We start from the raw sequence: 25891 nt of genomic DNA, 5'->3' as shown, positions 1-25891 counted from the left end.
CCAAGGATAGTTTAAGAAAGTTATTAAAACTTTAAAAACTTTAACCACAGAGTGAATGTTAGTTTCCCGCAGAAAAAACTAAGTCCATTTATAAGTAAAATATGGAAAAAATGGAATTTTATTTTTACGAAATTTACATCTGGATACTATCTTATGATCATAAACAAGCTTCTGTCCAAGTTTGGTAGAAATCCAGTATAGTTTAAGAAAGTTATTAAAATTTCAAAAACTTTAACCACAGAGTGAATATTTGTGGACGCCGCCGACGACGACACCGACGACGACGGAATGTAGGATGGCTTAGTCTCGCTTTTTCGACTAAAGTCGAAGGCTCGACAAAAATCAATTCAGGAACTGATTGAAAAAAACAATCAAAACTAAAATTATTTGATCTTACCTGGGACAGAATCCATAGCAACAAGAGCAACAAATGGTTGTGGCAATGAAACAATTTTACCAAGAGTCTGAAAATACATGATAAATATATACAAGTTTATAAAAACTACTTGCAAGAAAATTGAAGAAAAACAAAAGCAAAACACTATCATTACAAACAACTTTTAAGTTCTTTTGTTCTCATTGACTGAAGTTTAACTACAATATCAATTTATTCATAACTAAGTTATAATTTTCCTAATTTTGCCATTTGAAAGTCCTGAAAAAAATCACAATGTCTGATGATATTGCACTAAAGTAAAAGTTGGCCTTCATATTGTCTAGAAATAATCAGACAAGAAGTGTTCAACCTCTGCATAGCATGTAGTGCAATATGTTAGAACACTGAACAGTTTAATTTGTAAATATTTTCGAAATGATTATCAAGAATCACATATCTCAATGACAAACAGAATGCATAATTTGTTTTACCTGTGGTCCAAGTAACAAAGAATCACCAAGTTCTGAAAAGAAATTAAATTACACTAAAATGTAGTTTGAGTTGATAATACAATTTTAAAACATTTCCTTATAATATCATCTTTTTCTTTAAAGGGGCACTAGCTGTCAAATACATGGTCACCGATTTGACTCAAATTCTCATAGTTGATTTATAACAATGTAAAACATTTATCCAAACTATCAGAAGTCGAAAATAAACAGTTTACAGAGCATGGGGTAGATAATATATAGGTTCGTTTCATGTGTATTTTAGTCCAGACACCATCTAATTAACTATCGATTTGACCTCAGATGACCAAATAAATGATGTAAACATAAATAAAGATATGAATAGATTAAATCAACACGTGCAATTGGATATTTATAGGTCGGTTTGATTTTATTTTATAGATTAAAAATAGATGTTTTTCATTTTTTTAACCGTATAAGAATGATTTTATGTGCATCGAATTAGTAATCAAAATTTTCTTTAAATAACCAGTACACGTACAATGCATGCGTTGTCAATCTCTAGCTAGGGGTTAACTGAAGTTCACATGAATACAGATTTAAAGAGGTCGACTCATTCACTTGCAAGTGAATAACTAATTATCAATGTTTCTTAGCGTAATTTGACAAAATTTAACCTTTTTGGCTGTAAAAATCGAATTGTTATTTCCCTTTTTCACTTTCATTATTGATTGAACAAAAAAAAAATCAAACTTTAGATTTTTTATATATCTCGTACCTAGTGTCCCTTTAAGAAATACTACTACTATCTTTGAAATAAGCCCTTTACTATATGTGTTATAGGTCAGAAACTGCTCTTTGGCCACAAGGTTTTATGTTTTTCATTCCTTCTACATTTAATTTGTATAAATTGATTCAAGAGACACAAATTTCTTCTGTTTATGTGTGTGATTTTTTTTTACAATTACTAGAGGAGTGAAGTGTGTCGACTCAGTGACACTACTGTAGAAACTTTCATGGTTTTGTTTTTAAATTTGATTTCATGTGGATTCCTTTTGTGATTTTAGTGTATGTGAAAGTTACATTTTGAAATTTCATTATGTATAATTTTATAGATTATATATTTCCCCAAAAATCAATCAAATTTACTATTAACAAGAATGTGTCCATAGTACATGGATGCCCCACTCTCACTCTCATTTTCTGTGTTTAGTGGACCATGAAATTGGGATAAAAACTAGAAAGATCATATCACAGGGAACATGTATACTAAGTTTCAAGTTGATTGGACTTCAACTTCATCAAAAACTACCTTGACCAAAAATTTTAACCTGAAATTTGCACTATCATTTTCTATGTTCAGTGAACCGTGAAATTGAGGTCAAAACACTAATTTGGCAATTAAAAATGCATGGAAGGACAGACGGAAGGACGAATGGAAGCACAGACCAGAAAACATAACTTGAACCTGAAGCGGGACGAATGGACTGAAGGACAGATTGAAGGATGAACGGATGCACAAACCAGAAAACATAATGCCCCTCTACTATCGTAGGTGGGGCATAAAAATTATGCTTGTATAGTAAGATTAACATTTTTTCTAAAGTCTTATCTACATTGTCTTTTGAATTTGAGTTGTGGATATAGGTTTTATTTTAAAGCAATTGTGAAAATTCTATGTAACAGCTGATGTAAGCATGGCATGTATTAATAAATTATGAAATTTCTTTTCGTATTTTTCTTAACTAAGAATAAATAATACAAGTTCAATTTTGAATCTGAGAATCCTTCAAAAACAACAAAAGTTGTTATTTACATTGTGTCATAGATCAAATTTATTTGTTCAGTGTATGTTCACTTGTGTTAATATGTCTTTTGATTGATTTAAGCCATTTCAATTGGTATTTTATAGTGTGTCTTTCTATGTTGTGATGTTACACTATTTTTTCAGATATGGGTAAATATTGGAACCTATTAAAATGTTCAAACTGCTCAATTTGTTTGCACCTGTCCCAAGTCAGGAATCTGATGTTCAGTGGTTGTTGATTGTTGATGTGGTTCATAAATGTTTCTCATATCTTGTTTTTTGATATAGATTAGACAGTTGGTTTTCCTGTTTGAATGGTTTATCACTAGTAATTTTTGGGACCTTTAATAGCTTGCTGTTTTGTGTGAGCCAAGGCTCTGTGTTGAAGACCGTACTTTGACCTATAATGGTTTACTTTTACAAATTGTGACTTGGAGGAAGATTTTCTCATTGGCACTCATACCACATTTTCTATTTTAAAACTAGAGGCTCTAAAGAGCCTGTGTCGCTCACCTTGGTCTATGTGCATATTAAACAAAGGACACAAATGGATTCATGACAAAATTGTATTTTGGTGATGGTGATGTGTTTGAAGTTCTTACTTTACTGAACGATTTTGCTTCTTACAATTATATCTATAATGAACTTTGCCCATTAGTAACAGAGAACTATATTTGGTAAAAATTTACATAAATTTACCAAATTAATGAAAATTGTTAAAAATTGACTATAAAGGGCAATAACTCCTTAAGGGGTCAATTGACCATTTAGGTCATTTGACTTATTTGTAGATCTTACTTTGCTGAACATTATTGCTGTTTACAGTTTATCGCTATCTATAATAGTATTCAAGATAACCAAAAACGGCAAAATTTCTTTAAAAATTACCAATTGGAGGGCAGCAACCCAACAACCAGTTGTCCAATTCATCTGAAAAATTCAGGGCAGATAGATATTGACTTGATTAACAATTTAACTTCTTGTCAGATTTGCTCTAGATGCTTTGGTTTCATAGTTATAAGCCAAAAACTGCATTTTACCCCTATGTTCTATTTTTAGCCGTGGCGGCCATCTTGGTTGAATGGCCAGGTCATCGGACACATTTTTCAAACTAGATACCCCAAAGATGATTGTGGCCTAGTAGTTTCAGTGGAGATTTTGTAAAAGATTACTTAGATTTATGAAAAATGGTTAAAGATTGACTATAAAGGGCAATAACTCCTAAAGGGGTCAACTGACCATTTTGGTCATGTTAACTTATTTGTAGATCTTACTTTGCTGAACATTATTGCTGTTTACAGTTTATCTCTATCTATAATAATATTCAAGATAATAACCAAAAACAGCAAAATTTCCTCAAAATTACCAATTCAGGGGCAGCAACCCAACAACCGATTGACCGATTCATCTGAAAATTTCAGGGCAGATAGATCTTGACCTGATAAACATTTTTATCCCATGTCAGATTTCCTCAAATTGCTTTGGTTTTTGAGTTATAAGCCAAAAACTGCATTTTACCCCTATGTTCTATTTTTAGCGGTGGCGACCATCTTGGTTGGTTGACCAGGTCACGCCACACATTTTTTAAACTAGATACCCCAAAGATGATTGTGGCCAAGTTTGGATTAATTTGGCCCAGTAGTTTCAGAGGAGAAGATTTTTGTAAAAGATTACTTTAATTTACGAAAAATGGTTAAAAATTGACTATAAAGGGCAATAACTCCTAAAAGGGTCAACTGACCATTTTGGTCATGTTGACTTATTTGTAGATCTTACTTTGTTGAACATTATTGCTGTTTACAGTTTATCTCTATCTATAATAATATTCAAGATAATAACCAAAAACAGCAAAATTTCCTCAAAATTACCAATTCAGGGGCAGCAACCCAACAACCGATTGACCGATTCATCTGAAAATTTCAGGGCAGATAGATCTTGACCTGATAAACATTTTTATCCCCATGTCAGATTTCCTCAAAATGCTTTGGTTTTTGAGTTATAAGCCAAAAACTGCATTTTACCCCTTTGTTCTATTTTTAGCCGTGGCGGCCATCTTGGTTGGTTGACCAGGTCACGCCACACATTTTTTAAACTAGATACCCCAAAGATGATTGTGGCCAAGTTTGGATTAATTTGGCCCAGTAGTTTCAGAGGAGAAGATTTTTGTAAAAGATTACTTTAATTAACGAAAAATGGTTAAAAATTGACTATAAAGGGCAATAACTCCTAAACGGGTCAACTGACCATTTTGGTCATGTTGACTTATTTGTAGATCTTACTTTGCTGAACATTATTGCTGTTTACAATTTATCTCTATCTACAATAATATTCAAGATAATAACCAAAAACAGCAAAATTTCCTCAAAATTACCAATTCAGGGGCAGCAACCCAACAACCGATTGACCGATTTATCTGAAAATTTCAGGGCAGATAGATCTTGACCTGATAAACATTTTTACCCCATGTCAGATTTGCTCTAAATGCTTTGGTTTTTGAGTTATAAGCCAAAAACTGCATTTTACCCCTATGTTCTATTTTTAGCCGTGGCGGCCATCTTGGTTGGTTGACCGGGTCACGCCACACATTTTTTAAACTAGATACCCCAATGATGATTGTGGCCAAGTTTGGTTTGATTTGGCCCAGTAGTTTCAGAGGAGAAGATTTTTGTAAAAGTTAACGACGACGGACGACGGACGACGACGACGACGACGGACGCCGGACGCCAAGTGATGAGAAAAGCTCACTTGGCCCTTCGGGCCAGGTGAGCTAAAAATGAAGCCTTTTTATATTTGTTTACTTGGGAATCTTTCTGCAGGTTTTCTGGCACTGATGACTCTAGGAGGGTCTTTCTCAGGACTAGTTACTCCTCTCATGTGGAAATCTGCTACATCTACGGGGTTGATAGATTTAACAGGAGATAGTTTAGTTGGCTGAAACATTTAAATACAAAACATGATTAATATCCTGTCTACTAATTCAACATTTCTATTCCTTTTCATCTGGTCTTGTATACACATGCATATATATTATATGTAGCCTAACTTTGATGACATTTTATACATTTTGTATAAGAAAAGATCTACGATAACAGATTACATATATATATATGCCTTAAAATATATTGTATAGCTATCTAAGGTATTAATCAAACACTAGTACACATTTTTGTTTAAGAACAAGCTGAACCCAGTCTACGGGCGTGGGATTATCTTGCTGTGTTAGAGACCCATTTGTGGCTTTTGGGTGTTTCCTGCTCTTTGAACAGGTTGATTTCTCTTTGAAACATTCCCCATTTCCATTTTCAATTTTGTCATAATTCATATCTATAATAAAAACAACTTACACTGAGAATTATATCAGATGATGATAGCCGTGGTGATTGATTACTGATATTTTTAGACTGTTCCTGAACTTTCTGCAGCAGAAGAGCAGATAACTCCTCATACATTTTGTTGACATCTCCCTGTAGAAAAATGTGCACATCAGATAAAATTCACAATAAACAAGAATGTGTCAATAGCAAACAGATGTCCCACTGGCACTATCCTTTTCTATGTTTAGTGGACCGTGAAATTGAGGCAAAACTCTAATTTGGCATTTAAATTAGAAAGATCATATCATAGGGAACATGTATACTAAGTTTCAAGTTGATTGGACTTTTAACTTCATCAAAAACTACTGTGACTAAAAACTTTAACCTGAAATTTGCACTATCATTTTCTATGTTCAGTGAACCTTGAAATTGGGGTCAAAACTCTAATTTTGCATTTAAATTAGAAAGATCATATCATAGGGAACATGTATACTAAGTTTCAAGTTGATTGGACTTAAACTTCATCAAAAACTACCTTGACCAAAAACTTTAACCTGAAATTTGCAGTCATTTTCTATGTTCAGTGAACTGTGAAATTGGGGTCAAAACTCTAATTTGGCATTAAAATTAGAAAGATCATATCATAGGGCACATGGGTACTAAGTTTTAAATTGATTGGACTTAAACTTCATCAAAAACTACCTTGACTAAAAGCTTAAACCTGAAGAGGGACAGACTGACGAACAGACCGAAGGACGGACAGACAGACCCACAGACCAGAAAACATAATGCCCCTCTACTATCGTAGGTGGGGCATAAAAAGTTCTTTAAAACAAGAATGTGTCCATAGTACATGGATGCCCCACTCACACTTCCATTTTCTGTGTTCAGTTGGTCCGTGAATTTGGGGAAAAAACTCTAATTTGGAAATTTAATTAGAAAGATTATATATTAGGGAACATGTGTACTTACTAAGTTTTAAAATGATTGGACTTCAACTTCATCAAAAACTACCTTCACCAAAAAAATTTAACCTGAAGTTGGACAGACGGAAGAACAAACACAGACAGAAAAACATAATGCCCCTAGGTTAGGAATAAAAATGTGCATACCGTACTTCTTTATTGTTGAAGACTGTAAGTTTGAACTCAAAATGTTTTGTTTTTTGTTTTGTTGACTATTTGTTGCGATGCCATCTTATTTAACGATGTCTAACATCTTTTATTCATGTTTAAATAGGGCCTGTTTTCATTTGCTAATTGAGCAAGTCTCACAACATTATCATTGTTCCTTTAAAGGAAGAGATGCATTTTTTCCATTGACTCACCCCCTCTTCTTTAACAGCTACAGAAATTTTGTTTATTTTTTCTGTCACATCTTTATCACCAGTTGCTGTTATCACTAAATTCATAACACCTAAAACATGAAATTGTTTATTATATTAATATATTCATCTTAAACCTCGTAAATTTGAAAGCTTTAAATTCTCTCCTTACTGGTGGTTATGCAGTTCATGGCGTTGCATCTAAATGAAATCAAAGTGAAAGTGAGCACTTAACAGTAAAGATTGCATTTATTTCCCAGTTGAAGCTAAATATTTAACATTGTATTGTATTCAGCATAATATATTGAATCAGAGAAATGATCGCTGTTGGTTTAACTACAATTAACAATTCACACCAATTTTAAAATGTTTACTAGTTAATATAATCCACTTAGTATAAATAATATACCTATATCTTTTGTTATGTAGTCAAAGAATGTAGGAACAATACACAACAGCTGTACAACTTCTGAGGCAAGTAAACATTTATAGTCTCTATACCTGAAAATAAAAAGTATACAATGTAGAATAATTCATACACAAATAAAAATAAAATATACAGGGAAATATACTATAACTAAATTAAACAAGGTCACATGTAGCAACATCATCTTATAAGATAGAAGTCCCTCTCAAAACAAGATTCACCATTTATCAAGCTGATGATTTAAATAATTAATTCATTGAAGATTTAGGCAAACCATCATTCAATGATTACAATAATTTCCTATTCAGATGAAGTCATGTTATGAATAAACAAAAGACAATGGGAACAAAATTTATCCTCATGATTAAATTCATTTCTTATCCAACTTATTGTTCTAAATAAAAATATCTACATCTCAGTCTACAGATATTGTGGCATGAAATAGTGTTTTAGTTGTATAATTACAATCAAGCAAAGAAGTATGCTTACTACATACTGTAAAACAAGAAATTATTGTGAATCCTCAATCCTCAACCTCTGGCAAAAATGTGAAACGTAATTGATGCTATTGCAAAAATTTATTAAAATAAGCACTTGTGAGTTTTTGAATGCCACATTTTATTATTTATTCTAATATGACGTGCCCCATCGCTTTGTGAATAAACCAATGCTCTAAATCCAATAAAATTAGTTTGCACATGCATATATTGACTACTGCAGAATAATGAATTTTATCAAATAAGCATGCATTTAGTATATTTGATTAAACTTAAAACACTTCCAGCCTCTTAAAATGATGCACATGTTGTTACTAATTCATTAATTTTGACTGCAACATGTTGTAATTCGAAATTGACATATATGACCTAGATACGACAACCGTTCATGCTGGCTGTTCAAAACTCCTCCCTCTAAAAAAATCACATTGCCAGTCGTTTGCTTGTTTACAAACAAAAAAGGGAGGTTCATGGAAGAGCCTATACAAATGCTCTACACTTGTACAAATCAGACATAGAAATTACTTTAATTGTCCTAATCAGAATCGAAATAATTGATGCAAGCTATACTTTATTGTAGTTTTAACATGGGTAGGCATTATATTCGTGTTATTCTAGCCCTCGCAATCGCTCGAGCAAAAATAATCACGAATAAAATGTCACTCTTGTTAAAACTACAATAAAGTATAGCTTGCATCAATTATTTCTTCATTATTATTTTTGCATTTTTGAAAACACATCAAAATAATTTTTGAATATATAGTACTGTGTACATATATATGAAAGTGTACATACAAATCAACTCATATACCTCATAATATAGGTGCAAAATCTTGCTGTTGTTGCATATCACCTATCATATTACACAAATGTGCAACCAAAAATATATATTACCTTTGCTTAAATAGAATATATAATTACTCACATTCTATTTAACTTGACTTTTGGGCTTTAATAGTTAAAATCAATAATGTTTATGAAAGCTCTTCTACAAGGTGACAGAACTTTGTTAAATTCAGATTTAAGTTCTATTCAAAATCGTCGTTTCATATGATACAACTTACGTTCCTAAGAGTTGAATGTAACTTGTTTGTCAGTGTTAATGCACGATGACAATAATTGCTTACAGATAAAATTAAATTGTGTAGCCTTTAAAGAAATATGCAAACAAGATGTACTAGGAGCTTTTGCTCACTAATCATACCCCTGCTCAAAGTTGTTGACTATTCCTTGAAATAAATTAGAAAATCAATGTAAAATTTAAAAGAGCAAAATTGAGGAAGCCAATTAAATGGTATGAAGACAGCATAAATGTGACAAAACTGTTATATATGTACATGACATAATAAAAATATTAGTTTTTCTTCTTCTTCTTCTTTGGGTCAGCAAGGGTTCAAAACTGAAGAATACACGCTTTTTGACAAACAGGTATATCCAAATGAATCAAAAACAGGTCACATGGCATGGCATAACTAGAACAAGCTTGGTGCAATATATCAAGATAAAATAAATTGCATGCTCCAAGAAAATGAAACAGAAATGTGATAAAGACAAAAAGAGGTAAACCTGGGTATACCAGCTGTCCCTCCTTAGGAGCAGGAATAGAAAATAATCATGTTCTAAAATAAACCATCATGGGATCATAATTATTCAACACATTTCCATTACAAACTTTCTGGATCAAAGAACTGCCAGGTCAGTTAAAAACTAGTTCTGCTTCCAGATCTATTTGTTATACAAAATCTAAAATTAGTCAGTGTCAATCAAATGTTCAAGCAAGACACTTAATACTTGTTGTCTCATTCTCTGTTTTTTTTTATAGGAAAGTGTTGAATACCTTTGTCAAGTTTAATGACTTTTTTTAATACTACTGATCTGTTTTCAATGCTATAAATATCAATCTTCAACAAAGAAAATGGGTATACCTTTATGAAATCATTAAAAAACACTATCTATTAAAAAATTAGAATAAATTACTTTGCATCATTGCAAACAGGCTGGATACATCATATATGTAATGAGTTGTCACAGTTTACAAACCCTAGTTTTTCTAAGTTGAATCTTCTTCAAAATTTTTCTTTTCTTCTTTTGATAAAATATTTCAGAAACTTTAAAAAAAAAATCATTCCTTTTTGCCTAACACTTCATCAGATAATCGGATATTTCCCTTAAAAATTTAAACCAGTTCACATTATGCTTCATACTACTCTTTACAATAGTCTCGTTTTTTTTCAATGTCAAGTTTTCGTATGCAAGAAGGAAATATTAACCTTGTATGCATGTACTTACACAGTATTAAGTTTAGATTTAATGGCACATTCTCTTTTATCAACAGCATGACTAAGTTTGGTAAGTTCTGATATGGTATAAAATAAACACAAATACAACTTGTCATAAAGTCCTCCATCCTATAAAAAAGAAATTAACAAATTAATTAGTTGACTTAATTCTGATTTAGAAAACATGTAAATGTTGAGTAATTAGTCTAGGCATTTTTCATTATCTAAAACACTTAATGAACAAGAATGCATTTGTTTGATTCATTCAACAAAGAAAAGCAAACATTACTTTGGCTTTGAGCAATTTCTGAAAGTTACAATTATCAAGGACAAATATTTTTTGTATTCAAACCAGAATCATATAATTATAGAATAACTAATCGAAGAATTCAAATAGAGAAAAATATTCAATGAGTGACCGAACAACACATTTATTCACGAATGCGCGTAGCGCAGGAGTTAACTATCAATGTTGTTCGGTCACGAGTTGAATATTTTTCGATATTTGAATTCTTTAATTAGTTATTCTTTTTATTACATTGGCAAATGGCTTTTTAAAGAAATTAATGTAAAACATGTAAGGAACTATATCTTTTTTCTACTCATTCACAATTTATTTTGATCTGCATATATCGACGTCTTGACAATGCCTATTGTTGTATGACGTCAGAGAGTGAAATAACCACGTTTATTTCACATGTGAAATTATCGTTTTTTATTTAACTGGGAAATCAATGTTATTCATTGCAACCAATGTAAAAACAACATTTATTAATACATTACATGCCTCTTTGTCATCTTTGTCCACCTTAACAGCTCCCAATAAAATGGACACGATATAACACCGAACATCTCGCGATAATAAAAATATGTCCATGGTAAACACATTCCTGGAAAACAAAGGCACATAATTAAATGTCTATAACTTCATATAGAACAATCTTGCATAATAAATTGCTACTTAAGACAAACATCACAAAAGCACTATGGAACTTAAAAAAAAAGTTTCTGACCAATGAAAGAAAAAGGATATATTACAGTGACTTGCCTATGAGTGTTACCGTTTACCTGTAGCTATTGTTCAACCAGTTTTAAACATTGACAATACAATAGGGACATTTAAATTGACCAGTTGGTTTTGTAAGATTTAAATCTACCTGTAAAAATTTTATTCACTGAACCCAAAATTTCAGCATGCTTTTTTCCTGAAATTTTTCTTGACCTAGGATTATTCTATCAAAAAATTGAAAGGGTAGAACTATTTATGGTTTTCATTGTTTTAAATCCCCAGTATTGATATTATTTCTAAAATTTACCATAAAATCTGAATCAGTAAAATATTTTGTTAACTGCCTATTAATATGTATGAAAATTTAAAATTGTTTTTAAATAATAAATGATTCTTTAAATTTATAACCCTCATACATGGTATTGTCCATTTGTCAGTGACACATGAAAGAGCTATCCAGGTGATTTCAGTTTCAATTTTCATTTGGATTATGTGTTGTGCATTTCTTTAAAATGTCCCTTCAAGATTTTCATTTTGGATTATGATATTTGCGGTGTTCTTCTTTGTAATTTTTTATAAGAGGATTTTTGTGGAAAAAATACTGTGTTTACTGAAGGAAATTCAATTTGCAAAATACGGAATAAGTTATCTAAAAGGATATAAAAAATCAAATTTGAATGCAAGTAGGAGAAATATTTTCAACACATTCATTATAAATGTTGGGATATATTATTATAAGAGTGATTCACCTGTTTAAATGGAATATATATCATGGGAATTATCATGGAAATGAAACAAAATGTTAAATTCATAAAGTGAATATAGTCTAATGTAGTGATAAAGTGAAATGAAAAAGTAAAATATTCCAAAATATTCCTAATGTTGGGATAATATGAATGAGAAATTGGAAATAATCATTGTAAAGTTAGATGATGCAGTGGATCTAATATTGTTTAATTGGAATATGAAATAAAAATTCAATACTGTGGATATAATCAAATCAAGTGATATAGTGAAAATATATGAATAAACTTATCCAAAAAATTTGTAAAGTGAGGAGACTCATTTTAAATGTGATAATGGAAATAATCAAATATTGCAAAATTCTGTACCTGTTTTTAGGGATATATATATATCATGGGAAATTTAACGGAATATTGATATAGAGAGAAAATCTAGTTATACTGTCAAAAGCATGAACAAATATTTGAAAACTTTCATCATGTTTATAAAAATTAGAAAAATGTTATGAATTATTTCAGATAAAGAAAATTGAATACTGGATGAGATATAAGATATGTAGAGTAAATAAAATAGTTTATTCAAATATGATTTTGATATATCAATATGAATATACATTAACAATTTGTACAAGGAACATGTCAAAAACAAATTATTTTGAGTTATTTTCCATTAAAAAGCTAAACAGATATTATTTTTTTTTTTTTCAACAATATACAAGAAATCTAAGCACTCATAGTATTTGGCTATGAAAACATTAAGGAGGAAATGTAGTGAATTATATGATATGCAATTAAATTTCTTTATGAAAACATATAGTCTTGATCTGGCTTGCCTTCTTCTTAAATTTTGAATGACAGTAAAAAAAATTCTCTAAATGTTGTGTTTTTTGGCATTTGAATGATTAATTATTTCAGGGAAAACATCCATTTCCATAACAAAAAGACTAATAGCAATGTTAATTTCTTTACCTGTTTCAGGATTCTCTAATAAAAAAACATGAGAAAAGGATATTTTTTTAATCCAATTCACAGTGTTTAGTTAATGTAAGAACATGAAATAAGCTTGTGTCTTAATGTATCAAATATAAGTGGTAATTTATTCATACCATATAAACTAATTTAGATTGAATGCATATTATATTATTCAACAAAGATAAAAATTGAAGCCTTGATGCCATATAAAAATATTATAAGTTTTAAAAAAAACTATCTCAGTTATACCACAACAGTAACAGGTGAAGTAATAGGATAAAAATACTTCAGGAAAAAAGCATGCTGAAAGTTTTGGTTAGGTGAATAAAAAACTGAACAGGTAGCATAAAGGTAGATTTAAATCTTACAAAACCAACTGGTCAATTTAAATGGGCGTATGACATTTGCGCCGATTTTGAAAATTTTCATTCTTTCATTTGCGCTGATTTCATTTTTTCATTTGCGCCGATTTTATATTTTTTCCTAATTGGATTTACAGGTAAGTTACAATATAAAACTTTTATATTGGCTGAGCACAGAGTATAAAGACAAATCAAGTGACATTGCAATTGGTAAATGGCTATCCCAATGTTTCAGGTTACCATTCCTTTCCCTAAATGAAATCGATGACTGCTTCACGTTTGACATTGTCTGACGCTCTGCTCCTTCTGATGACAAATATCATACATTCTTAGACAACGTGCAAGTACACATTCCATAACAGTCAACTAATTCGCCAAATATAGAAGATGCGAAATCATAAGAAAGGAATATATTAGATGTGTTGCCTAAACATACTCGGCAAGAACAGATTTATGATTTGAATGTATTCCGATTTTATGGATTTGAATGCTGCACATATATTTTTGATTCGTCATTTAGTATAAACAAAGTGCTTTTGTCTTAGGTTTTTACTTCTTGACTTTAAGCAGAAGACAACAGTTTTATACATGTTATGATTGACAATTCATAACATATGTACAACTGGCTAACGGAAGAGGTCTTTAATGATAAATGAAAATAACATTACTGGGATGGAGAGTTGTCTCATTGGCACTCATACCATATCTTCTTATATAATTTCACCTGTAATTTACCTGTTATTTACCTGTAAAAAAAATCGGCGCAAATGAAAAAAAAAATCGGCGCAAATGAAAGAAAAAATCGGGGCAAATGAAATGCAGATCGGCGCAAATGCAAAACGCCGATTTAAATGTCTCTATTGTATTGTCAATGTTTCAATCTGGTTGAACAATAGCTACAGGTAAACGGTAACACTCATAGGCAAGTCACTGTAAATAAGTTTTGTTAAGAGTCGAATAACGTCCTTCTGTATATTTTGCAATGAGAATTTATTAAACTGTCATTTTAATGTGTATTTGTATTTTATTATAGAGAATCATTTGTTACGATACTAACAGTATATGAAACCAAAATTATATATTTTGATGAATAAAGATACTTATGTAGATTAAACCGCCTATTGACTTATCGCCTTATTTGATGTCTTTGATGTGATCCGTTACAATGGCAATAGAAATGATATTTATAGATTATTGATGGTCAAGTTTGATTTTCTCACTTGAGTTTCTTTTTTTTTTTTTTTAAATAATGTTGATATTTTTTATCTGAATATTAACATTAACAATAACATTGGCGACCATCTTAATCAGTAGAAAAGGAGTTTTTACAGAGGAAAAATGCTATTTACTTACCCAACTTTACTAAGCTTCGTTGTTTCTAATGTATCTTTCATTAAATGGGTTGGCATAACAAATTCTAATGAGGCCTGGAAATATTGTAAAAATGTAAAGAATTACTAACAAGGAACAGTGAAGTTTGAAAAGTTTTAATTTCTTTCAGAAAAGTTAGACTGATTGAATTCTTAATATCATCATTTTCAGAAGATTACCTTTCACATGAGGAAAATTCAAATTTACTTTATGCTGAACATTGGCGAAATTATGTTGAATTACTATAATTCATTCATTTCTTCAAGTTCAGATATTTGGTTTTATACTTTTCAATCTTTTACTGTCATACTTAAATGTAATATATTTTGCTTCTTGAGATCTCTAATTCAGATGAAATTTTAAAGAGAATACTTTGTTTTTCTATCTTGGTAAATTGTCTACCTTGATAAAAGTGTTCTAATAATTTTGTTCCAGGACTCTCTTAGTATGTTTGTGTATCTGTGCTTGAAAATATTGAAATATTTACTACTTTGGATATAATTTGGAAATATATTTATTGTGAGAATGATTCCTATGGTGTTTATCTACTAAATGTCGCAGAATCTGGAGAACAAAGGTGAAAAAAGACCAAGATTATCAGACGGCGAAACTCCAAAACCAGAACTGACGATGATGATATAAAAGCTCAGTTCAAAACTATTATATCTATGAATGATATAAAGAAAGGCCAATCGTCTATGCAAAAGATGTTTGAAAGTAAACTTGATAAAATGAAAACAGAACTTATGTCTAGTATAGATGAAAAAGTCAAAGTTTTGAAATCTGATATTGATTTACAATGGGGACAACAACAAACTAAGATTGAACAGTTGTCAAACAGTGTCGAAAGTGTTATGAATAGATTAACGGTAGTAGAAGGAGTTGTTGCCGAAGGCAGCATTAGTGATGCAACGAACGTAAACCAAACAAATCAGTCATACCAAAACAATCAAGTTAATCCGCTGAACAAAGATGAAGTTACGGTTATTGCGTCTGGTGTTCCGTTTGAAGAAGGTGAAGATATTTTGATTAAGGCCAAGCAAATTGTTGCTGAAATTAACACTGAAATTTCTGAAAATGATATTGTGGCAGCATTTAGATTGAAAAGTCGAAGACAAGACCGACCTGGATTTGTTAAAATTATTGCTATGAATGTTGATACAAAAAGACATATTTTAAGAGAAAAACATAAACTCCGCAACTCGACAAATTTCAAAAACATCTATTTACGCAGCAACAAATCTCATGTTAATTAATACAAGAACTCTGTTGAAGGAATTACCACATGGTTCATCGTACAGATTGACTGCTAACGGACGGATAATAAAGAAAACAACGAAAGCAGCTAGTGAGAATGAACGAACTGATGGTAACAAATAGGATTTAAACCGGTCTGTTGAACATTCCTTAAAGTTTTGTCAAATCAATGTTGGTGGTTGGACTGTAAATAACAATAATTTGAGAAGAGCCTTAATCTGTAATATAAATGCAGATATTGTTAGTGTTTACGAAACTCATCTGTCGGGAACAAATGAACTAGATTTAGCAGAAGATGGATATAAATGGTATGGATCTAATAGAACTTTTATTCACAGAAATGCCCGAAAGCTTCCGGGGGTGTAGGATTTCTTGTAAAGCATTCTATCTTGAAAAGTTTTGATGTACGTATTATAGATAAAAGTGTTGATGGTACCTTAGGGTTACTATTTAGAAACAAAGAAACAGATTTCACTTGTGTTGCATTTTCATGTTATCTTCCACCGAAGAATTCACCTTGGGGGCGCGACGCCCAAACGTTCTATTCACATGTTTTTCCCAAATCTACTTGAATTATGATGTTGATGCTATATTTCTGTTAGGTGATTTTAACTCAAGATTAGGAAACCTAAAAGATGTCTCTACCGAATTCGATAATGTTACTACGAGAGAAACTATTGACAAGACTCATAATCAACATGGACAGTCTTTTTCTGAATTTCTAAATGATAGTAAATTTTGTGTTCTAAATAGCCGATCAGGAGAACAGTCGTACAAATTCACATCAATTTCATTAAAAGGAAAAGCAGTTGTTGACTACGTATGTGTTCCGCATGATTAAGTTGAAAATTGTAAAAATTTCGAAATCATCACATGCAATGAAATAATCGAATCCGAAAGAATCCAGCAGAAGTAGAATTCCAGACCATGCATTTTTTAATATTTGATTATGTCGAAAACTTTATAATTAAATCTGAAAATTTGAAACATAATGTTTTGTCGACAAAGAAAAGATTCAGATTTAAAGAAATACCGTTCAACTTTATGTGCTCCGACATCACGAAAGAGGCTATACATATGGTTATTCGTCAAATCGAACTATGCAGAGAACAGCAAGAAGACATTGATACAGTCTACGAAGAATTATGCAAAAGAAATGGAAGAAACAATACCATATCATGAGGCGTCTAGAAAAACAAGAAAACGTTTTAAACACGAAAAACCATTCTGGAATCAAGAATTAAGTGATTTATGGGTAACTATGCAATTGAGGAAATCTAAAACCAGTAAAGGGAAACCTGAGACACGGGACATGTATATCATCTTCCAATTTGGTTTCAGTGTTCAAACGGGGTCCGCCAAGGGGATAATTTATCGCCTACATTGTTTGCTTTATTTGTCAACGATTTAGCTACTGAAATTAAAGATCTAGAAACTGGAATACCTTTTGATAATGAGAAAATCTGTCTTCTATTATATGCTGACGACATTGTTATTCTAACAGAGAACGAAAATGATATGCCACGTTGCTTAGATGTGTTATACAGTTGGTGCCAACGATGGAGACTTCGTGTTAACTGTTCAAAATCAAATGTCAAGCATTTTAGAAAACAGCGTGTCCCACGAAGCAACTTTAATTTCAAGATTGGACCAAACAGTTTACAATATGTAAGTCACTACAAATATCTTGGCATTATTTTCAATGATAAAATGGATTTTAGTATTATTATTATTATTTATTATTATACAATATTTATATAGCGCATTATATAATTTAGTATTGCCACCGAAACATTAGGTAAAGCTGGAGGACGGGCACTAGGAGGGATGATATCAAAGATTCACAATTCTAAGGACGTTGCATTTAAAACATTTGAAACCCTTTTCGAGTCGTGTGTTGTACCAGTCATTAATTATTGTGCAGGTGTTTGGGGATATAAAACATACCACTCCATTGAAGCTGTACAAAACCGTGCTATCAGATATTTTTTGGGATTACACAGATTTGCACCAGTAGTTTCTCTAAACAGTTAACTAGGATGGTTACAGCCAACTTTAAGACGGTGGATTTCTATGGTTAGAAGATGGAATCGGCTTGTTAAAGTTAAAATGGACAATGATAGACTAACGAAAAAGCTTTTTCTTTGGAACTATAATAAATCGGGCCAGTGGAGCTCTCAGATGAAGGAAATTTTTCACAAAGTGGACATGGACAGTTGCTATGAATATGTAAATTTATGCAACATTGAACTTTTTAAAACAAAGATTATGGAATACTGTGAAAACTGATAGGACTGGTAAAATCACTTCTCTCCCCAAATTAAGGACTTACATTACTATTAAACAGAAGTACGAGACTGAACTTTACGTCAAAATGAACATTAAGAAACAACAACAATCAGTTATGGCACAATTTCGCTGTGGTATTCTACCCTTACACATTGAAACTGGACGATTTAGAAATGAGGCTCCTGATGAACTATTTTGCACTTTCTATGACGGATCTGTTGAAGATGAAAAACATTTCTTATTGTACTGTAAAGCTTACCATAATTTAAGACAATTATTATTTGAATCAGTGAACCTTGATAGACATTTTATTGATAATAGAACATTTGCTAATTTAATTTTAAATTCAAATTCAAAGTTTTATTGCCATATAAACTATACAGTTTGTGACATATAACAACAACAAAAACAAATAAAGACAATAACTAAGTAACTCAATATATATACACAAATTCAGGTAAATATTAAAGGGTCCCCTGTCCTCAGTTCCATTAATGACACTTCATCAAAGACAAACTGCTAAATATTTAAATTTATTTTTCTGTAAAAGAAAGGAACTTCTTTATAAGTAACAATCACATTGCGTAATGCAAATTTGAACATTAGGTTTAAAGTGACTTATAGGTCCAACGGGCCGGGTATAAATTTATTTAACTATTGTATTCTTATTATGTAATATTATATATGGACCATAATTTGGTATTCGGCCTTTGGTTTCTTTTTGTATCCTTTTTTATAAGTTCTAAAACTTTAACTTTTATTCTGTGGGTTGTGTTGATGTTAGAATAGTATTAATGGAACAATTGAGTTTTTCGAGAAAAAATTAATACATTTTGATTCACCGTTTACGTGACAGGAAACAAAACAGGAAACCAATCTTTATTTTCTTTATTTTGCACAATATGTTTCAAAAGACATAAATGAACACCATTACTAGTGTTACTTGCTTCATGTTAATATTTAAAATCTATTTTCAATGTTAAATTAAAGTTTTTTTTAAACGCGACAGGAAACCATAAGAAACCGAAAGCATTTTTTTAGTTTTATTTTATTGCAAAATCTGCTTAAAATGATCTGAACAGTATACTTTTTCTTAAAATCCATCTTAAATGTAACAGTATTATAAAACTCCTAAATATGTGCTTGTTTTGAAAACAATTAGTACAATTTATTCAGGAATTTCCGTATTTTCTTCATTGATACAGGATACCATAATCGTTGTATCTTGATGTTTTAGCCAAAAAAATGTATTTATATTTGGTTTTGAAATTCCAGTTATATACAATTTATTCCAAATCATTGGTAATGTAAAATTCTTTACATCCAGTAAAGAAAACAACTTTTAACTTGGAATTAGCATCTTTAAAATAGGCACCATGTGATATTTGTGACCTGTACACCATCTACATGGTTTCCACATTTTAACCTACTTTAGTGGGCTAAAATCAATAAAGTACTTCCTTTCAAGTCATGCATGGTAAAAGTTTACTTTTCCTTTGACAAGTTTATTGCGTTTCTGATAAGTGTTTGCAGAACATGAATAAAAAAAATTAATTAAAAATTGTGACAAAGATACCAACTTTGTACATTCCAAGTGTAACGGTACATTAACATGTATTTTTTATTAAATTATCTTTATTCACTTAAAATATCCAGTAATATTTACTGCTGAAGCTAAATCAATCCAACGAACATCGGCACCATGATAGGAGACGTAATTTTGGTTGAATTTTCCACGGACCCTTTACATCGTTATTGGGAAACAAAGTGTGTTAAAACGTCGGTCAAATCTGAAATCGATTTTGTCAAGTCATTGGGCATTTATTTTCACACAAGATCGTATGTAACATTATGCACATAGGAAAAATAATAGACCCCCGGCGCAATCTCTTTGAAAATTGTATTTTCCTTTTTTAAACAAGACGAAACAAGCCTACAGATTATGTTTGCTTACATCCCGTTGGAAACAAATACAATGTTTAGACCTAGTATTTCGTATATCCGGCTGTATGGGCGTGATCACATGTTAGTCACATGTTTCACGTATGACCAGAAATGATTAGAACTTAGCGACAAAAACAATTTTAATAAATAAATGGACTTCTGTTTCGTGTGAAATGTAACGCATAACGATAATGTCATTTTCTAACTTAATTATTACGAAGAACAAAACAAGAATGTAAATCATCTCTGATTTACCTGTTTGAACATCTCGCGAGAGTTCGTATTTGCATATTGTTGCAAAGAATTCTTTTACAACAAAGCAGATTAAACCATCTAAAATGTGCGTTACGAAATGGGAAACCAAAATAACGACAGTGTTCTTACACCTGCTACAGAAATACTTATAGTTCTCGACATTTTCTTCTCACTATTCTTATTGGTCGATGTTCTTTGTTATTTTAAAGCAAAAATTACGAATTTGCCGGTGACGATTATCTATAAATTAGTCAGCGTTATGCACTTCGGACGCGAAAAGTAACGCGAGAAACGATACACAAATACAGTCGTATGATCTTTGAAATTTGTTAATATCAATTTTTTTTCTAGGGAAGAGTAGCACACACTTGTATGTTGATAAAAATAATGGCATCTTTAGATGTAGTTACAACTTTTCTTACAGTAATTCACATTTTATCACTTTTCTATAGTTATAGGAAACCGAGCCCAATAGCAAATTATGGTCCATATACTACACATGTCACTATAATAAATGATATACTTACTTACTTACTTCTTAGTTATGGGAAATATCAAAATCTGTATTAATAATTTATTCTCAAATCAGTGGTCAATTTAAAAGAAAAAAAACTAGGTCTAGAAGTCTAATCAAAATAAATGTCACAAAGCTACTTACAACTAATAACATTAACAACATATTACATCTTTCACGGTCCTGTGGTCGACTAGACAATATGTCTTCCATGAAGCTTTTGTGATACCGCAAAATCTGATAATCGCTGAAAACAAAATGCAGTTCTGGTTAACTGGGGCAGTTAATAAAATATGCCTTAAATGCCTAAAAATTTCATGAGTACTGAAAATTAAATAATTTGACTAGTATGTCTAAAAATTAAATCAGATTCAAATTTTGTTATGTAACTACATTTCTACAAAGGTTTTGTGTCTTAAATGTTTCCATATTTTGTGACTTCTTAAAAAAGTAAAATAATTTTTGAAGTAGACAGTAAAGTAGATTCAAATTTTGTCTTGTAACTTCATTTCTATAAAGTTTTTTGTATTGTATCTGTATATAACATAAGATGTTTATATGTTTTCTATGTCTTGTAACTTCAATAAAGTTTTTTGTATTGTATCTGTATATAACATAAGATGTTTATATGTTTTCTATGTCTTGTAACTTCAATAAAGTTTTTTGTATTGTATCTGTATATAACATAAGATGTTTATATGTTTTCTATGTCTTGTTTTATAGACTTTGTTCTTTTTTCTCTTTTTAAATGTCTCTGGTATCTTTTACCTCTTTTCAAATGGTATACTTAAAGCTAAACACACCATGAGAAACTGAAATGGTATACTTAAAGCTAAACACAACATGAGAAACTACCAGTTCAAATGGTATACTTAAAGCTAAACACAACATGAGAAAGTACCAGTTCAAATGGTATACTTAAAGCTAAACACAACATGAGAAAGTACCAGTTCAAATGGTATACTTAAAGCTAAACACAACATGAGAAACTACCAGTTCAAATGGTATACTTAAAGCTAAACACAACATGAGAAACTACCAGTTCAAATGGTATACTTAAAACTAAACACAACATGAGAAACTACCAGTTCAAATGGTATACTTAAAGCTAAACACAACATGAGAAACTACCAGTTCAAATGGTATACTTAAAAGCTAAACACAACATGAGAAAGTACCAGTTCAAATGGTATACTTAAAGCTAAACACAACATGAGAAAGTACCAGTTCAAATGGTATACTTAAAGCTAAACACAACATGAGAAAGTACCAATTCAAATGGTATACTTAAAAGCTAAACACAACATGAGAAACTAACAGTTCAAATGGTATACTTAAAGCTAAACACAACATGAGAAACTACCAGTTCAAATGGTATACTTAAAGCTAAACACAACATGAGAAAGTACCAGTTCAAATGGTATACTTAAAGCTAAACACAACATGAGAAAGTACCAGTTCAAATGGTATACTTAAAGCTAAACACAACATGAGAAACTACCAGTTCAAATGGTATACTTAAAGCTAAACACAACATGAGAAACTACCAGTTCAAATGGTAACCTTAAAAGCTAAACACAACATGAGAAAGTACTAGTTTAATTAGCAGTGATGTGGATATTACTTAAGTGAAAAGGAGGAGTTTGAAGTTGTGTTAGGTACCAGTTTCCAACTACTGAGTCATAAAGTAGTTCTTCTTTTTTAAACTTGAAAGTGATAAGTTTTGAGAACATTTTTCTGTCTACATATAATAAAACTTTTTAACTATAGTCAACTTTGAATAATGTTGTGCTGATATTTAATAACATTACCATAGTAATTTCCCTCAAATTATAGGACTAAAAAAAATAAAATAGTTTACTTGTGAGTGTATTTCTTTTCTATGAGTAAATCTTCTTGTAAGCTATAGGCAATATACTTTAATCTTCTCCGGTCTGTTTCTGAAAAAAAGTTAATAACTACATGAATATTGTATGTTATAGGAATAAAAAAATAATCTAAACCTTTTTTATATTTCCATTCAAATACACACAAGTTCATTCCCTTTTTTCTTTCAAAATTTTGTGCTTCAACCATCTAGTTAAACCAAAAGTATCAAGTTCACAAAAATATCCAGATTCTCTTTCATCATTAATCAGCATTAAGCACTTTAATGTGAAAAGGACAAGTTTAAAATGCACATCCTTGTTGAGAATTCTACATTTGAAATATTAGCAAGTGCATCAATGGTCTATTGTTTCTGACAAAGATAGGGAATATATATATTATATATATAAAATTGAGTTTGGTTTTGTAAGTAAGACAGAATGTTTCTGCTGTTGCATGTCAGGTAAGTAATGTTTTATGTATAACCTGGTATATACAAATAACTACAATGTACTTACCAACATTGTGCATTCCATTCACAGGGAATTTTGTCATTACATGAGTTGCCTAGAAAATGAAAATGAAAAGTTTAATAACAATCAAAACAACTTTTTTTTAAAATTCTGTGACCTATTAACTTATTAAAATATAAATAATCATATAAAATTTGTTTACTGCTTACTGTCAAATTACATAAAACTTTACTATCTAGTAAATGTTGTTGCCCATATATCAAATAATTTGACAAAAAGTCATTTTTTGATCATGTAAGTACATAATGCCAAGAGATCAACAAAATTGTATCTCCATAGTGTATAATTATTCTTTTTTTTTTCAGGGAGTAGCAACCATTGTACATAGCATTGTTCCTTTTATTATTTTTATTGATTGATTTTTGGTGTTTTAGTGCCACTTTTTAGCCCCACATTTAGGCTATTTTGTGGCGGCCAGTTTTTTTTTGGTGGAAGAAGCTGGAGTGCCTGGAGAAAACCATGACCTTCGATAAAAATGACAATCCTAGTCAAATAAGATAGGTTGAGTGCACCCGCACGAGCAGGGTTCAAACTCATAACCTCTTGACTGGCTAGTGATTACAGTATTAACTACTTAGACAACTCAGCCATCTAGGCCATTTTAATATTTTGAAGATATAGATTGGACGTTTGAACTAGAGTGTACATGATGAAATGTCTCAACAATGATCCATGAAAATGAGTTCAAGATCAGATGAAATATGTCAGATGGAGATGTTCAGATAATTAGTCCTGTGAATAGCTTACCCTGTTAAAACTTCATAATAAATAAACTAGTAACAACAGGACATTGAATTTTCATTTAAGTGTTAAGTTATCTCCCCTACAACTGATTCTCCTTAATTTACTTTTTAGTCTGATTTAATTTTTACGATTCCATTTCAATGAAACTTAATTAAAATGTTACCTTATCACCAAATATTCCTGTCACGTCTATTCTCTTCATTGCTGTAGGTATGAACCAGTCTTTTGATAATTTGTGTCTCTGAAAATATTAATATAGATATGTATGTATGTGGCTCTATATATCAGTCTTTCAATTAATGTTTTTCAACTTAGTGACTTAAATAGAATATTTAATTAGAATTTCTGATTCTAGTTGTCTTTTAACACTTTTTACTTTTATTAAATTCAAGTGTAATGCATTTTTTTTTAAATAATTACTGATTGCTTTTTATGTCAATTCTTATGATATGAATTTGTATTAACAAAACATAGTACAATGATACATGTATTAATTTATACAACTTGAACTAGTTTAATCAGAGTTATCTTCCTTTATGCCAATGAAATAACTTTGGTAGAAAAAGTCTCACTGAAATCCATCAAAGGATCCGAGATGAGTTAGGCTCAAGTTAATAATAAAAAAAGCTAAGGCCTTATCAGGTCATAGTTACATAACTGTGAGTACTGCTACGGTATAAATGGCATTATAGATAAATTATTCTTTACAGTTAAATGCAATCCTTCATATCCTGTGAAGAGGTGCACTCACTGACCCAGGGTTTTTGAACAGATAAGACTCTGAACATGTACTCTATGACTTTCTTTAATAGGGCTTCATTTATGTCACAATTGTAAAATATATCTGGTACAGATGGGTTTTTTTTCCGCCAGAGATCTTGGATTTCTTGGTGTTTTCCTTTAACTTACAATGGGATGTTCTGTTAATGCAGATTCATGGAAGAAATTCTTCACTTGAAGTCGCTCTCCAGCTGCAATAGAAAAAATTTAAATGTGAAATATTGGTTTTATTATGTATACTTAGTAGTAAATACAGATAAATTGCATGTGTAATACAGTCAAAAGCAATTGCGCTGTATCAGCTATTCCTGATGATATTGATATCAGTCGCAGTTGCAAAGGCTTTATCCCACCTTGGATCTGTATGACGTGACATCATCAATGTCAGTCACTGATGCAAAGGCAAACCCTTAATCTGTATGACACCATGTCACATAAAACAACTACATGTACTTGAGGTATATAATAAAGTGTATATGATATGGCTTTTTCAAATTGCTCAATGTATCAACCCTCAACCAGAGCTCTTTCTATTATATATTGGTGTCTCATTTTGATGCAGATGTGATATTGAAATGGCCATATGATATTCTGTTTTTAGTATTATATACACATGAAAAGGAAAGATAATCTATAATTCTGAAATAAATTCTTTGTGTTCACCCCTCTGACAACATACAACAATAGACACCCAACACTTAATCAAAATTCTGTAATGACAGCAGTGCTTATTGTCAATTATAAGAATTCAATTTGCC

The 25891-nt window shown here is 30.9% G+C and overlaps 1 protein-coding gene across 14 annotated transcripts in view; it reads right to left on the bottom strand.

Annotated features, from left to right (window-relative positions):
* LOC143043418 (uncharacterized) overlaps nucleotides 1-25891 on the bottom strand; it is an 83160-nt gene that overhangs the window by 45304 nt on the left and 11965 nt on the right. For 12 of the 14 annotated variants that reach the window (XM_076215733.1, XM_076215743.1, XM_076215745.1 and 9 more), the window contains exons 6-20: nucleotides 25263-25324; nucleotides 24517-24594; nucleotides 23595-23643; nucleotides 23072-23150; nucleotides 21355-21457; nucleotides 14934-15007; nucleotides 11282-11384; nucleotides 10505-10623; nucleotides 9141-9164; nucleotides 7701-7792; nucleotides 7295-7383; nucleotides 5998-6117; nucleotides 5452-5584; nucleotides 868-899; nucleotides 398-464 (exon numbers count right to left, since the gene is read on the bottom strand). In XM_076215733.1, coding sequence (XP_076071848.1) covers nucleotides 398-464; nucleotides 868-899; nucleotides 5452-5584; nucleotides 5998-6117; nucleotides 7295-7383; nucleotides 7701-7792; nucleotides 9141-9164; nucleotides 10505-10623; nucleotides 11282-11384; nucleotides 14934-15007; nucleotides 21355-21457; nucleotides 23072-23150; nucleotides 23595-23643; nucleotides 24517-24594; nucleotides 25263-25324 — 1224 coding nt within the window. The remainder of the gene's footprint in view (nucleotides 1-397; nucleotides 465-867; nucleotides 900-5451; nucleotides 5585-5997; nucleotides 6118-7294; nucleotides 7384-7700; nucleotides 7793-9140; nucleotides 9165-10504; nucleotides 10624-11281; nucleotides 11385-14933; nucleotides 15008-21354; nucleotides 21458-23071; nucleotides 23151-23594; nucleotides 23644-24516; nucleotides 24595-25262; nucleotides 25325-25891) is intronic. The other 2 variants (XM_076215738.1, XM_076215798.1) reach the window with 1 other exon arrangement.

Source organism: Mytilus galloprovincialis, chromosome 1, assembly GCF_965363235.1.
Source record: "Mytilus galloprovincialis chromosome 1, xbMytGall1.hap1.1, whole genome shotgun sequence".
Lineage (NCBI taxonomy): Eukaryota > Metazoa > Mollusca > Bivalvia > Mytilida > Mytilidae > Mytilus > Mytilus galloprovincialis.
The sequence above is the reverse complement of the archived record's forward strand: the minus strand, read 5'-3'. Positions and strand labels throughout refer to the sequence as shown.